This window comes from Engystomops pustulosus, chromosome 11 (assembly GCF_040894005.1).
Source record: "Engystomops pustulosus chromosome 11, aEngPut4.maternal, whole genome shotgun sequence".
In the NCBI taxonomy this organism is placed as follows: domain Eukaryota; kingdom Metazoa; phylum Chordata; class Amphibia; order Anura; family Leptodactylidae; genus Engystomops; species Engystomops pustulosus.
This window is the reverse complement of record NC_092421.1, coordinates 10,163,975-10,176,937: the sequence shown is the minus strand read 5'-3', so window position 1 is coordinate 10,176,937 and position 12,963 is coordinate 10,163,975. Positions and strand designations below refer to the sequence as shown.

Here is a 12,963-nt window from a genome sequence, read left to right as displayed (position 1 = left end):
ATTATTTTTTTGTATGCGGCTTCAGAACATATAATATTACCAACAACGGAACAGTAATAGTTTTAGAAAGTTTTGTATTTTTATCATTGAGCTCCGATTGCCATAAAGAAAAAAAAAACCACATAAACAAAAGCGGTCGCATGATAGGGCCCATTACTGGAGGGGCCAGGGCACACAACATCTCCTTTATATCATGTCCTATCTGCATATAATAGCCGGGAACGTGATGGTGACACAAACCCAGATGCTGAAAACAAAGAATTCTCAATTCTTTGTGCACAAAGGACAAGACGTCGGCTGCGCAAATCACAAGACGATACAAACGCCCATGAGCTCACGGCCGGAGCAGCATGGTACGGGGACACCGCGCCACGAAGGGCGAGATAAGAACGTCATTCATCCTGCTCTGTGTGAATAAAGGACGTCCACCCTGGAACTGGTTTAATATATATGTATGTATATATTTTTTTAAATGTTGTAGGGATGTGAAACGCCTGGGGATTCGCTGATGCCATTATGTCCATATAATATTATGTAATATTACAGGAGCCGAGGAGGGCACAGGGGGGGGGGGCATGAATGGGGCCTCTACCCAAACAGCTGAGTTTGTGTGTTTTTGTACAGGAATAGCAGAGCACTGGGTGTAATGGAATAAGTTCCCAATATCACATCCGTATATGATTGATGGCCACTGCTGTGCTGTTAACCCTCGATATGGCCCTGGCTGAGTGACAGCTGTGGGAGCAGCTCAAGTAAAGCCTATAGCAGGGAGGGAGCAGGCGGGGGAGCAGGATTTAAAGAGACGTCCTAATCCCCTGGAGCTCTCTTTGTGGCTGCCTATCTCGTGAGCTCTCCGTTTTACCTGTGGTTATTCCTGCGAGGACACTTAGAGGTGAGAACTTGTATTTTTCTACTTTTTCTTTTTCTTTTGAGGAATATTATCAGAAGATTATCTATTTTGTTTCTGGATTTGATAATAAATTCTAGATGAATTCCAGAAACCTTATAGCAGGATGTTTGCAGGGTTGGTTATGGTGGGGTGTATTGTCGGGTGTCAGTGTTTTTATGTATAAGTTGAGGGTGACCCTTGTATGATGTGTGAAGGATTGTAGAGACTCTGAAAGGTGCAGCATAGTATTACTATAGGGTGTTGTGTCTGCGGATCAATGCACTCGTATTCTTTTGTGGTGTAGATGGAATGGATTTTGGACTTTCTCTCTTTATTGGAAAGTTTCGTAAACCTTAAACTTATGGAGTTTCTCTGCCTTATCCATTATCTGTAGTTGTAGACATCTCGCTAGAGAGTAGCACATAGCACAATCCTCCGTGTTCTCTGAGACATGGAGTTCGTGTTATCTTCTTTCCCTACTGAGGTTTAGTTTGGATTACGTTGTGGTGCTGTATCAGAAGAAATAGTTTTTTTGCCTTAAGAATGTCAAGTGTCCTTCATGGTGATGGCACAACTAAGACGATGTTCCCATAAGCCTCAAAACCATATAATCGTATGTGAGATCCATCTTCTGGTTGCCCCATTGGGGCACATTTACTTACCCGGTCCCTGCACGATCCCCGAGGTGCGTTGTCCGACGAGGATGAAGTCGAAGATCGTGCGCCCGATATCCTGCATGTGTCGCTTCCCCGCTCAGGTCCCCAGAGTTCACCTTCTTCTTCCCGGTGTATGTGAGTGCATTGTCTTGCGACACAATTTGGATTTTAAATTCCACGCTCAGTCCGAATCAGTCGGGTTGTCCAACTGACTTTCTGTGTTACATGAAAGTCGGCCCGATTGTGCCAAAATCCGATCGCGTGCGCCTAAAACCCTTGTTAAATGCAGCACAAAATGGAAATAGTCGGGAAACCCAACGGAAATGTGGTCCGTAAATGTGCCCCATCATGTCTTTGTTGAGGCATCTGAGATTTTTTAATTTTATCACAATTGATTTAACCTCTGTTTGCCGCTATAGATGGTGCTGTGGACTGTAAATAATTGAGACCCCCTAAATATAACTTCCTATTTGGCCAAGATGTCCTCCAGCTCAATGTCCCTGCAGAGCAAGCGGCTGTAGACAGTAAAGAATCTATAACTCTGCTTTAAAAGAGTGGAAACTGATCCATGTTCCCCATTTTTAGGGGGTCCCTAAAAAAGAAGAACCCGAGCAGTAACCATCTCCCCTGTCATGTCTAGTGATTGGCCAGAGGAGTTATTTTCACGGAGAGATTTGCTGGGCATTACAGAGAAAGTTTAGAGTGAAATGTTTTGTCGTGTCATACTATACGTCATCCTTTTTTTCCCACTTCTACTAACATGTGATGTTTCTTTGGTTTCAGGAGAAGAGTTGTGATGGTAAGTAGACTCCGAGGGCCTCAGCCCCCATCCTTGTCACACGTGTCACTTTGTGTCTTCACCACCTTAAGCTGATTAGCTGTTAGTGTTACTATGTCGTCTTACTACAGTTAAGTGCTTCTCAGAAGGATCTAACAAGTGACCCGTCTCCAATATTTGTCTTGTTACTTTTCTAATTGCCCTTGTCTCATTTTCCTATCCAATATTTTGTTTTATGTGTATTTGTTCCTCAGCTTTCTCTTGACCATCTCATTTTGGATCATCCCATGTACTCCAAAGATGGAGACTTGAGTGAGGTGTGGGTACCAGGGGTTGCCCCTGATGGCCCCCCTTGGGTAATGAAACCTTCCACAGAAACACCACAAGGAAGGAATAATGGGGAAAATGAACTTCAGCAGCACCAAAATGTCATCGAGAGTTATGAGGATCTGCAGAAGATTCTGATCAATGCAGGACTACCTGAGACAGAAGACAGGAGCAAGCTACCTCGTACAGGTATGAAGAACTCATAGGGGCTTATTTACTAAGGGTCCCGCGGACGCATTCCTGTCGGGTTTTCCGACTTTTCGGGGATCGCGACGCCGGGACAGGGATTTAAAATGGGATTGTGTCGCACGCGATCGGATTGTGTTGCAAACGCGCCGACTTTCATGCAACACAAATCGTAGGGGTGGGGCGGCGGATGGTCCTACGGATTCGGACTGAGCGCAGGATTCAACATTTAAATTGTGTCACAAGCCAAGCACTTACATGCACCAGAAAGAAGAAGGTGAACTCCGGCGGACCTGATTGGGCAACCGACACATGCAGGACATCGGGCGCACGCTCATAGTGAATCGCGGCAGCTGTGCATTCTCGTCGAGGACCGCACCTTGGGGAATCGCACAGGGACTGGTAAGTAAATCTGCCCCATAGTATAAACCACCCATACAATGCTATGTACCAGTCTGCAGCAAGAGATTAGAGAGCTACGGGGGCAAAACAACACAGTGGGGCACATTTAATAAGGGTCCACGGGCCTCATTTCCGTCGTGTTTCAACATTCAACAGGGGTTTTCGCACGTGATCGGATTGTTCTGCAACTGCGCTCGCTTTCACGCGACACAAATCATGGGGGTGGGCCGTCGGACGATCTGACGGATTCGGACAAACCGCGGGATTTAACTTTAGAATAGTGTCGCATACAATGCACTTACATGCGCCGGGAAGAAGAAGGTGAACTCCGGGGACCTGAACGGGGAAGCGACACATGCAGGATATCAGGCGCACGCTGTAAGTGAATCGCGGCAGCTGTGCGTTCTCGTCGGGAATCGCAACTCGGGGATCGCGCAGGGACAGGTAACTATTTAACTTCTGCTTTGATTTCTAAGTCTCCCATCAAAGAACATTTTGCTATCTACAAATTGCTACGGTACAAAACATTATTTCCTTAATGTTCTCTTTGAGAGGTGAAGCTCAGACATCAAGTCTAATTTTCCCATAAGGATTTTTGCGTTGAGTAGCCATGTCATTACATACCGTAGCTACAGAGCGATAGACAAGTTCATCCGCCATGTTTTATTGAGGACAAGTTATATATTGATTAATGTGTAAGGAATTACAGTACAATATCACTTAAAGGATGTGTTCCAGTAAGCCTAATAGCACTCTGTAAAACTTATGAGATGAGTCAAATACAGAGATTTGGAAATAGGTGAGAATAACTTTCTTTGGATTTTTGTCAGGTCATACCTTGGATACCACAACAATCTGTGTCCTGGGGACTCCCAGCTTTGCTATGTCCATCCTCCTGGAGGGTGCGAGACAATGTCCCGGTAAGTCGGAAGAAGAAAAACAACAGGGACAAAGTAAAAACTTATGTTCCGGAGGATAATTAACTTTTTTTTTTTACTGTTTTTAGGGAAAATACTACTCTGCCTTTCCACCTCATGGTTCTGTTCTGCTCCACCTACTTCAGCCAATGTAGTTCCTCTTCTCATCAAACAGGCTGTGACCTTTGATCTTGGGGGTCGCACTTATTTGGATACATTCTCCCCCCCTCGACGTGTTACGTACCTCTCCTGGTTGGGGGGACCCCAGTTTCCAATGGAAGAGCAGTGGGACTGCCCCGTAGGAGGATCTCCGCAACTTTCTCAATTCCTTGCCAATACCTTGGGTGTGAGAATGTTGCTGGATACTAAGGAACTACCTCTTTCTCCTGCCCTGCTCCTAAGTAATTCTTACAAGTTAGGCCCCTGGGGAAAGTATATCCCAAAGGCTAAAACGACAAGGCTGGTAGAGCTTTACCAAAAAGAGGGACGAGAAGAGACCATTCGAGACGAGATCTCTGCATTTCTCACCTCTGTAAGAATTAAGGGCCTTCAGAAGGTATTGGAAATGTTCTCTTCCATTCCTTTATTTTTTCATTTCCTCTTTGTATTGTTTCTTCTCAACTAAGTTTTGTTTTTTTTTTGTGTTTTTTTTCAATTCCCACAGGTCGTTCTGAAGACCTACTGGCCTTTTCCTGGACGTTCTCCAGCCCCAACCTTCTATTCATCTGAAGACACTGTTCAAGTGTCCGATGCGGTGGTGGGGCTTCTTTCTGAGCTCCCACAAGGCCATGCAGTGCTGCTCGAGGGCTTTGTGGTGACCGTGCCCCCTCGTAGGATCACACCATCATCGCCCCCAGCCTGTATACCACGTAAGCATGGGGATTTAGTGGGGAGAAAGCTCTGCACGGGAGGGGCAAGGAGAGAGTGATACTCTGCAGAATCCTCTCCCGACACCACCTTCCTTCTGTCTCTTCCGTCCCATCTTCTTATTTTTCTGTCCACTTACTTTTTCGTAATTTTCTTATTTTCCCGTGCAATCTTTCATCTCTACACACATTTCACATCGTCCCGCAAGTTCTTGCTTCATATTCAGTCCGTATTTTTTTTTCATGTTCTTTATTAAACATGTTCCTCTCTTATTGCATACCTTGTCAAACTTTCCCTTGTACCTCCTCTATATTACGCTGGGCCCTAACTCAATATCTCCACCTGCCTCCCTCGCTGGAGAAGATTTGGTGGAATTCTTCACAATTTTGGTTCGATTTTCTCCAGTGTTGGACAGCAGCTTCATAAAATTCGGAGAAGAGGATTTTCTCTTCGTATCCCTGATTTACGGAAGTGTCAGGTTTGATTGTATCTGTATTGAAGGAGGGTCAGTTCTTTCTATCTATCTTTCTCTCTTCCTTTCTACCATCTAAGCTTCTTTCATTCTCCACTTTCTTCGACTTCTGCCTTCCTCCTTCCCCCTCTCTCTCTTCCTGTATTACTGTCTCTGCCCCACCCCCCAGGCTGCTCCGTGCGCCCCCCAGAGCTGACGATCCGTCTCTGTGCCGTTGTCTGCCGATCTCGCGGAGACCAACCAATCCTAAGCAAGGTAACGGGGCTGCCCCCCATTCTCCAGGGGCTTGTACACCCCCCAATCTTCAATCCCCATATCCTGAGCCCCTGAAGAGAAGAGTTCTTTAGATTTTTTTTAAATAAGACATGATTATCCCAGATGTTTTATGAACATATAGTTCACCAGTGATTGTTTTATCATTTTGAGTGGATTTTATGGTATGTTATGTCATTCATACAGTCTATGATGCCTCTTTTGCAGGTGGTATGTATGGTCGGGCGGGCAGAGAAGCCTCTCTGTCATCGATTCTCGCTTCCTCAGTCCTTGGATAACACACTGGAGTTATGGGGTGTCTGGGATGAGACGCAGAAAAGAAACATATTGGCCCAAATTAAGGAAACCTCCGAAAAGGCCATGAAAGCCATCATGGAGGAGGAAAAAAAAATGACCCCTCAAGAAAGGGGAGGGATCAAGGTGCAAACAGATGTCCTCGGTAGGAATTTCAATTGTTTTAAGTTAATACGTTTAAGGTTAGGTTTGTAGGGGTACTTTAATCTCATAATGTTAATTCAAAATGTAATATGAGGATATCTTATCTTCTGCACCTCCATCTATACGATCACAGTCTCTGTAATCAAATTTTCACATTTTAGCCACCATTACACCTTCTTTATCCAATCAGAAACATGAGATTCCCATAAATAATTGCTTTCAATAAATTCTTGGCCGGGTCCTCCATAAGTAGGAGATCTGGCAATTTTAGGTTACTCTAGCACCATATATCCTCTCCTAGATAAGTTTAGAGCCATATAGACTCTCTTAGACAAGTCTAGCACCATATAGCCTCTCCTAGATAAGAATAGCAGTATATAGCCTCTCCTAGATAAGAATAGCAGTATATAGTCTCTCCTAGATAGGTTTAGGACCTTATAGCCTCTCCTAGATAAGACTAGCACCATAAAGCCTCTCCTAGATAAGTCTAGCACCATATAGTCTCTCCTAGATAAGTCTAGCACCATATAGCCTCTCATAGATAAGTCTAGCACCACATAGCCTCTCCTAGATAAGACTAGCACCATATAGCCTCTCCTAGATAAGTCTAGCACCATATAGTCTCTCCTAGATAAGTCTGGCACCATATAGCCTCTCCTAGATAAGACTAGCACCATATAGCCTCTTCTAGATAAGTCTAGCACCATATAACCTCTTCTAGATAAGTCTAGCACCATATAGCCTCTCATAGATAAGTCTAGCACCACATAGCCTCTCCTAGATAAGACTAGCACCATATAGCCTCTCCTAGATAAGTCTAGCATCATATAGCCTCTCCTAGATAAGTCTAGCACCATATAGTCTCTCCTAGATAAGTCTGGCACCATATATCCTCTCCTAGATAAGTCTAGCACCATATAGTCTCTCCTAGATAAGTCTAGCACCATATAGCCTCTCCTAGATAAGTCTAGCACCATATATCCTCTCCTAGATAAGTCTAGCACCATATAGTCTCTCCTAGATAAGTCTAGCACCATATTACCTCTCCTAGATAAGACTAGCATCATATAGTCTCTCCTTTATAATGAAAGCAGCATATAGCCTCTCCTAGATAAGACTAGCACCATATAGCCTCTTCTAGATAAGACTAGCACCATATAGTCTCTCCTAGATAAGTCTAACATTATATAGCCTCTCCTAGATAAGACTAGCACCACATAGCCTCTTCTAGATAAGACTAGCACCATATAGTCTCTCCTAGATAAGTCTAACATTATATAGCCTCTTCTAGATTAGACTAGCACCATATAGCCTCTTCTAGATAAGACTAGCACCAAATAGCCTCTACTAGATAAGACTAGCACCATATAGCCTCTTCTAGATAAGACTTGTAGCATATAGTCTCTCCTAGATAAGTCTAGCACCATATAGCCTCTCCTAGATAAGTCTAGCACCGTACAGCCTCTCCTAGATAAGTCTAGCACCATATAGCCTCTCCTAGATAAGTCTAGCACCATATAGCCTCTCCTAGATAAGTCTAACACCATATAGCCTCTCCTAGATAAGTCTAACACCATATAGCCTCTCCTAGATAAGTCTAGCACCATATAGCCTCTCCTAGATAAGTCTAACACCATATAGCCTCTCCTAGATAAGTCTAGCACCATATAGCCTCTCCTAGATAAGTCTAGCACCGTACAGCCTCTCCTACATAAGTCTAGCACCATATAGTCTCTCCTAGATAAGTCTAACATTATATAGCCTCTTCTAGATTAGACTAGCACCATATAGCCTCTCCTAGATAAGTCTAGCACCATATAGCCTCTCCTAGATAAGTCTAACACCACATAGCCTCTCCTAGATAAGTCTAACACCATATAGCCTCTTCTAGATAAGTCTAGCACCATATAGCCTCTCCTAGATAAATCTGGCACCATATAGCCTCTCCGAGATAAGTCTAGCACCATATAACCTCTCCTAGATAAGTCTAGCACCATATAGCCTCTCCTAGATAAGTCTAGCATCATATAGTCTCTCCTTTATAATTAAAGCAGCATATAGCCTCTCCTAGATAAGACTAGCACCATATAGCCTCTCCTAGATAAGTTTAGGACTGTATGGGCTCTCCTAGATAAGACTAGCACCATATAGCCTCTCCTAGATAAGACTAGCACCATATAGTCTCTCCTAGATAAGTTTAGGACTGTATGGGCTCTCCTAGATAAGTCTAGCACCATATAGCCTCTTCTAGATAAGACTAGCACCATATAGCCTCTCCTAGATAAGACTAGCACCATATAGCCTCTCCTAGATAACTCTAGCATCATATAGTCTCTCCTAGATAAAACTAGCACCATATAGCCTCTTCTAGATAAGACTAGCACCATATAGCCTCTTCTAGATAAGTCTAGCACCATATAGCCTCTTCTAGATAAGTCTAGCACCATATAGCCTCTTCTAGATAAGACTAGCACCATATAGCCTCTCCTAGATAAGTCTAGCACCATATAGCCTCTCCTAGATAAGTCTAGCACCATATAGCCTCTCCTAGATAAGTCTAGCACCATATAGCCTCTTCTAGATAAGTCTAGCACCATATAGTCTCTCCTAGATAAGACTAGCACCATATAGCCACTCCTAGATAAGACTAGCACCATATAGCCTCTCCTAGATAAGTCTAACACCATATAGCCTCTCCTAGATAAGTCTAACACCACATAGCCTCTCCTAGATAAGTCTAACACCATATAGCCTCTTCTAGATAAGTCTAGCACCATATAGCCTCTCCTAGATAAATCTGGCACCATATAGCCTCTCCGAGATAAGTCTAGCACCATATAACCTCTCCTAGATAAGTCTAGCACCATATAGCCTCTCCTAGATAAGTCTAGCATCATATAGTCTCTCCTTTATAATTAAAGCAGCATATAGCCTCTCCTAGATAAGACTAGCACCATATAGCCTCTCCTAGATAAGTTTAGGACTGTATGGGCTCTCCTAGATAAGACTAGCACCATATAGCCTCTCCTAGATAAGACTAGCACCATATAGTCTCTCCTACATAAGTTTAGGACTGTATGGGCTCTCCTAGATAAGTCTAGCACCATATAGCCTCTTCTAGATAAGACTAGCACCATATAGCCTCTCCTAGATAAGACTAGCACCATATAGCCTCTCCTAGATAAGTCTAACACCATATAGCCTCTCCTAGATAACTCTAGCATCATATAGTCTCTCCTAGATAACTCTAGCACCATATAGCCTCTCCTAGATAAGTCTAACACCATATAGCCTCTCCTAGATAAGACTAGCACCATATAGTCTCTCCTAGATAAAACTAGCACCATATAGCCTCTTCTAGATAAGACTAGCACCATATAGCCTCTTCTAGATAAGTCTAGCACCATATAGCCTCTTCTAGATAAGTCTAGCACCATATAGCCTCTTCTAGATAAGACTAGCACCATATAGCCTCTCCTAGATAAGTCTAGCACCATATAGCCTCTCCTAGATAAGTCTAGCACCATATAGCCTCTCCTAGATAAGTCTAGCACCATATAGCCTCTTCTAGATAAGTCTAGCACCATATAGTCTCTCCTAGATAAGAGTAGCACCATATAGCCACTCCTAGATAAGACTAGCACCATATAGCCTCTCCTAGATAAGTCTAACACCATATAGCCTCTCCTAGATAAGTCTAGCACCATATAGTCTCTCCTAGATAAGTCTAGCACCATCAGGGGCGGACTGGGAATTTAAAATGGCCCTGGAAAAAACTGTAAAAGCGGACCCATTTTATGGGCGGAGTCAAAGACAAGTGGGTGTGGTCAGACAATATGGGTGGGGTCATAACCGACAAATTGTTGGTATATATATAATAACACATTTAATCCTGCCTTCTTTATACAAAATAAAACTACTAAAATACGTTTTCCCATATACAAGCTAACTATCTATAATCCTGCCCCCTATGTACAAAAATAGAACTACCGTACTATAATACTGCCCCCTATGTACAAAAAAAGAACTACCGTACTATAATACTGCCAAATATGTACAGGAATAGAACTACTATAATACTGCCCCTATGTACAAGAATATAACTACTATAATTCTGCCCCCTATGTACAAGAATATAACTACTATAATACTGCCCCCTATGTACAAGAATATAACTACTATAATACTGCCCCCTATGTACAAGAATATAACTACTATAATACTGCCCCCTATGTACAGGAATATAACTACTATAATACTGCCCCCTATGTACAGGAATATAACTACTATAATACTGCCCCTATGTACAAGAATATAACTACTATAATACTGCCCACTATGTACAAGAATATAACTACTATAATACTGCCCCTATGTACAGGAATATACATACTATAATACTGCCCCCTATGTACAAGAATATAACTACTATAATACTGCCCCCTATGTACAAGAATATAACTACTATAATACTGCCCCCTATGTACAAGAATATAACTACTATAATACTGCCCCCTATGTACAAGAATATAACTACTATAATACTGCCCCCTATGTACAAGAATATAACTACTATAATACTGCCCCCTATGTACAAGAATAGAACTACTATAATACTGCCCCCTATGTACAAGAATAGAACTACTATAATACTGCCCCCTGTGTACAAGTATATAACTACTATAATACTGCCCACTATGTACAGGAATATACATACTATAATACTGCCCCCTGTGTACAAGTATATAACTACTATAATACTGCCCACTATGTACAGGAATATACATACTATAATACTGCCCCTATGTACAAGAATATAACTACTATAATACTGCCCCCTATGTACAGGAATATACGTACTATAATACTGCCCCCTATGTACAAGAATAGAACTACTATAATACTGCCCCCTATGTACAGGAATATAACTACTATAATACTGCCCCCTATGTACAAGAATAGAACTACTATAATACTGCCCCCTATGTACAGGAATATAACTACTATAATACTGCCCCCTATGTACAAGAATAGAACTACTATAATACTGCCCCCTATGTATAAGAATATAACTACTATAATACTGCCCCCTATGTACAAGTATATAACTACTATAATACTGCCCACTATGTACAGGAATATAACTACTATAATACTGCCCCCTATGTACAAGAATATAACTACTATAATACTGCCCCCTATGTACAAGAATATAACTACTATAATACTGCCCCTATGTACAGGAATATACATACTATAATACTGCCCCCTATGTACAAGAATAGAACTACTATAATACTGCCCCTATGTACAGGAATATAACTACTATAATACTGCCCCCTATGTATAAGAATATAACTACTATAATACTGCCCCCTATGTACAGGAATATAACTACTATAATACTTCCCCCTATGTACAGGAATATAACTACTATAATACTGCCCCCTATGTACAAGAATATAACTACTATAATACTGCCCTCTATGTACAGGGATATAACTACTATAATACTGCCCCCTATGTACAGGGATATAACTACTATAATACTTCCCCCTATGTACAGGAATATAACTACTATAATACTGCCCTCTATGTACAGGAATATAGCTACTATAATACTGCCCCCTATGTACAAGAATAGAACTACTATAATACTGCCCCCTATGTACAGGAATATAACTACTATAATACTGCCCCCTATGTACAAGAATAGAACTACTATAATACTGCCCCCTATGTACAAGAATAGAACTACTATAATACTGCCCCCTATGTACAGGAATATAACTGCCTCCTATGTACATGAGCACTTTACAGAGAGGGGATGGCAGCAGTCCTGTGTAAGAAAACAAAGGTGGTCAGGCTGCAGCAGGCCATCGTAAAATATGGACCTATGGGGTGCAGCAGACCTGTGTAATTTATCCACATGGCTGCTGCACCCCATGGCAGCATATTATATGCAGGAATGCTGCGCCAGGCCTCCATATCTTTCCTTCCACAGGACTTCTGTTTCTACCTCGTGTAAAACAAAGTGTCACACTTTGTACAGGATTGTCAGAAGTGACATTTAGCTACTCACAGGTGATGATCATCTCCATCAGGTATAAAAGTGCACTGATTCTCCAGGCCATCACTTGTCGATAAAGAATTCACGCTCACGTTTAGTTGCTTCCTTGCAGCTCCTCTGTGAGCCTAAAGACACTACAGTCACTTACACTATAGTGTCACCTGAATAACACTGTGCTCCTAAGTAATATATATATACCCCTCACACCACAACTGACCACACTGTGCCCCCACATATATCATATTTACCCCTCACACCACAACTGTACACACTGTGCCCCCACATATATCATATATACCCCTCACACCACAACTGTACACACTGTGTCCCCACATATATCATATGTACCCCTCACACCACAACTGACCACACTGTGCCCCCACATATATCATATATATCCCTCACACCACATCTGACCACCCTCACACCACAACTGACCACACTGTGCCCCCACATATATCATATATACCCCTCACACCACAACTGACCACACTGTACCCCCACATATATCATATATACCCCTCACACCACAACTGACCACACTGTGCCCCCACATATATCATATATACCCCCCACACCACAACTGACCACACTGTACCCCCACATATATCATATACACTCCTCACACCACAACTGCCCACACTGTGCCCCACATATATCATATACACTCCTCACACCACAACTGCCC

At 42.4% G+C, this 12,963-nt stretch overlaps 1 protein-coding gene across 3 annotated transcripts in view; it reads left to right on the top strand.

Annotated features, from left to right (window-relative positions):
• Positions 1 to 322: 322 nt before the first annotated feature.
• CARNS1 (carnosine synthase 1) overlaps positions 323 to 12,963 on the top strand; it is a 29,778-nt gene continuing 17,137 nt past the window's right edge. Inside the window, exons 1-9 of one of the 3 annotated variants that reach the window (XM_072130198.1) lie at positions 329 to 452; positions 625 to 892; positions 2,329 to 2,344; positions 2,578 to 2,839; positions 4,069 to 4,158; positions 4,245 to 4,711; positions 4,820 to 5,024; positions 5,664 to 5,749; positions 5,975 to 6,206. In XM_072130198.1, coding sequence (XP_071986299.1) covers positions 2,342 to 2,344; positions 2,578 to 2,839; positions 4,069 to 4,158; positions 4,245 to 4,711; positions 4,820 to 5,024; positions 5,664 to 5,749; positions 5,975 to 6,206 — 1,345 coding nt within the window. In that variant the 5' untranslated portion in view covers positions 329 to 452; positions 625 to 892; positions 2,329 to 2,341. Of the gene's footprint in view, positions 453 to 589; positions 893 to 2,328; positions 2,345 to 2,577; positions 2,840 to 4,068; positions 4,159 to 4,244; positions 4,712 to 4,819; positions 5,025 to 5,663; positions 5,750 to 5,974; positions 6,207 to 12,963 lie in introns of those variants that run through there. The other 2 variants (XM_072130196.1, XM_072130197.1) reach the window with 2 other exon arrangements.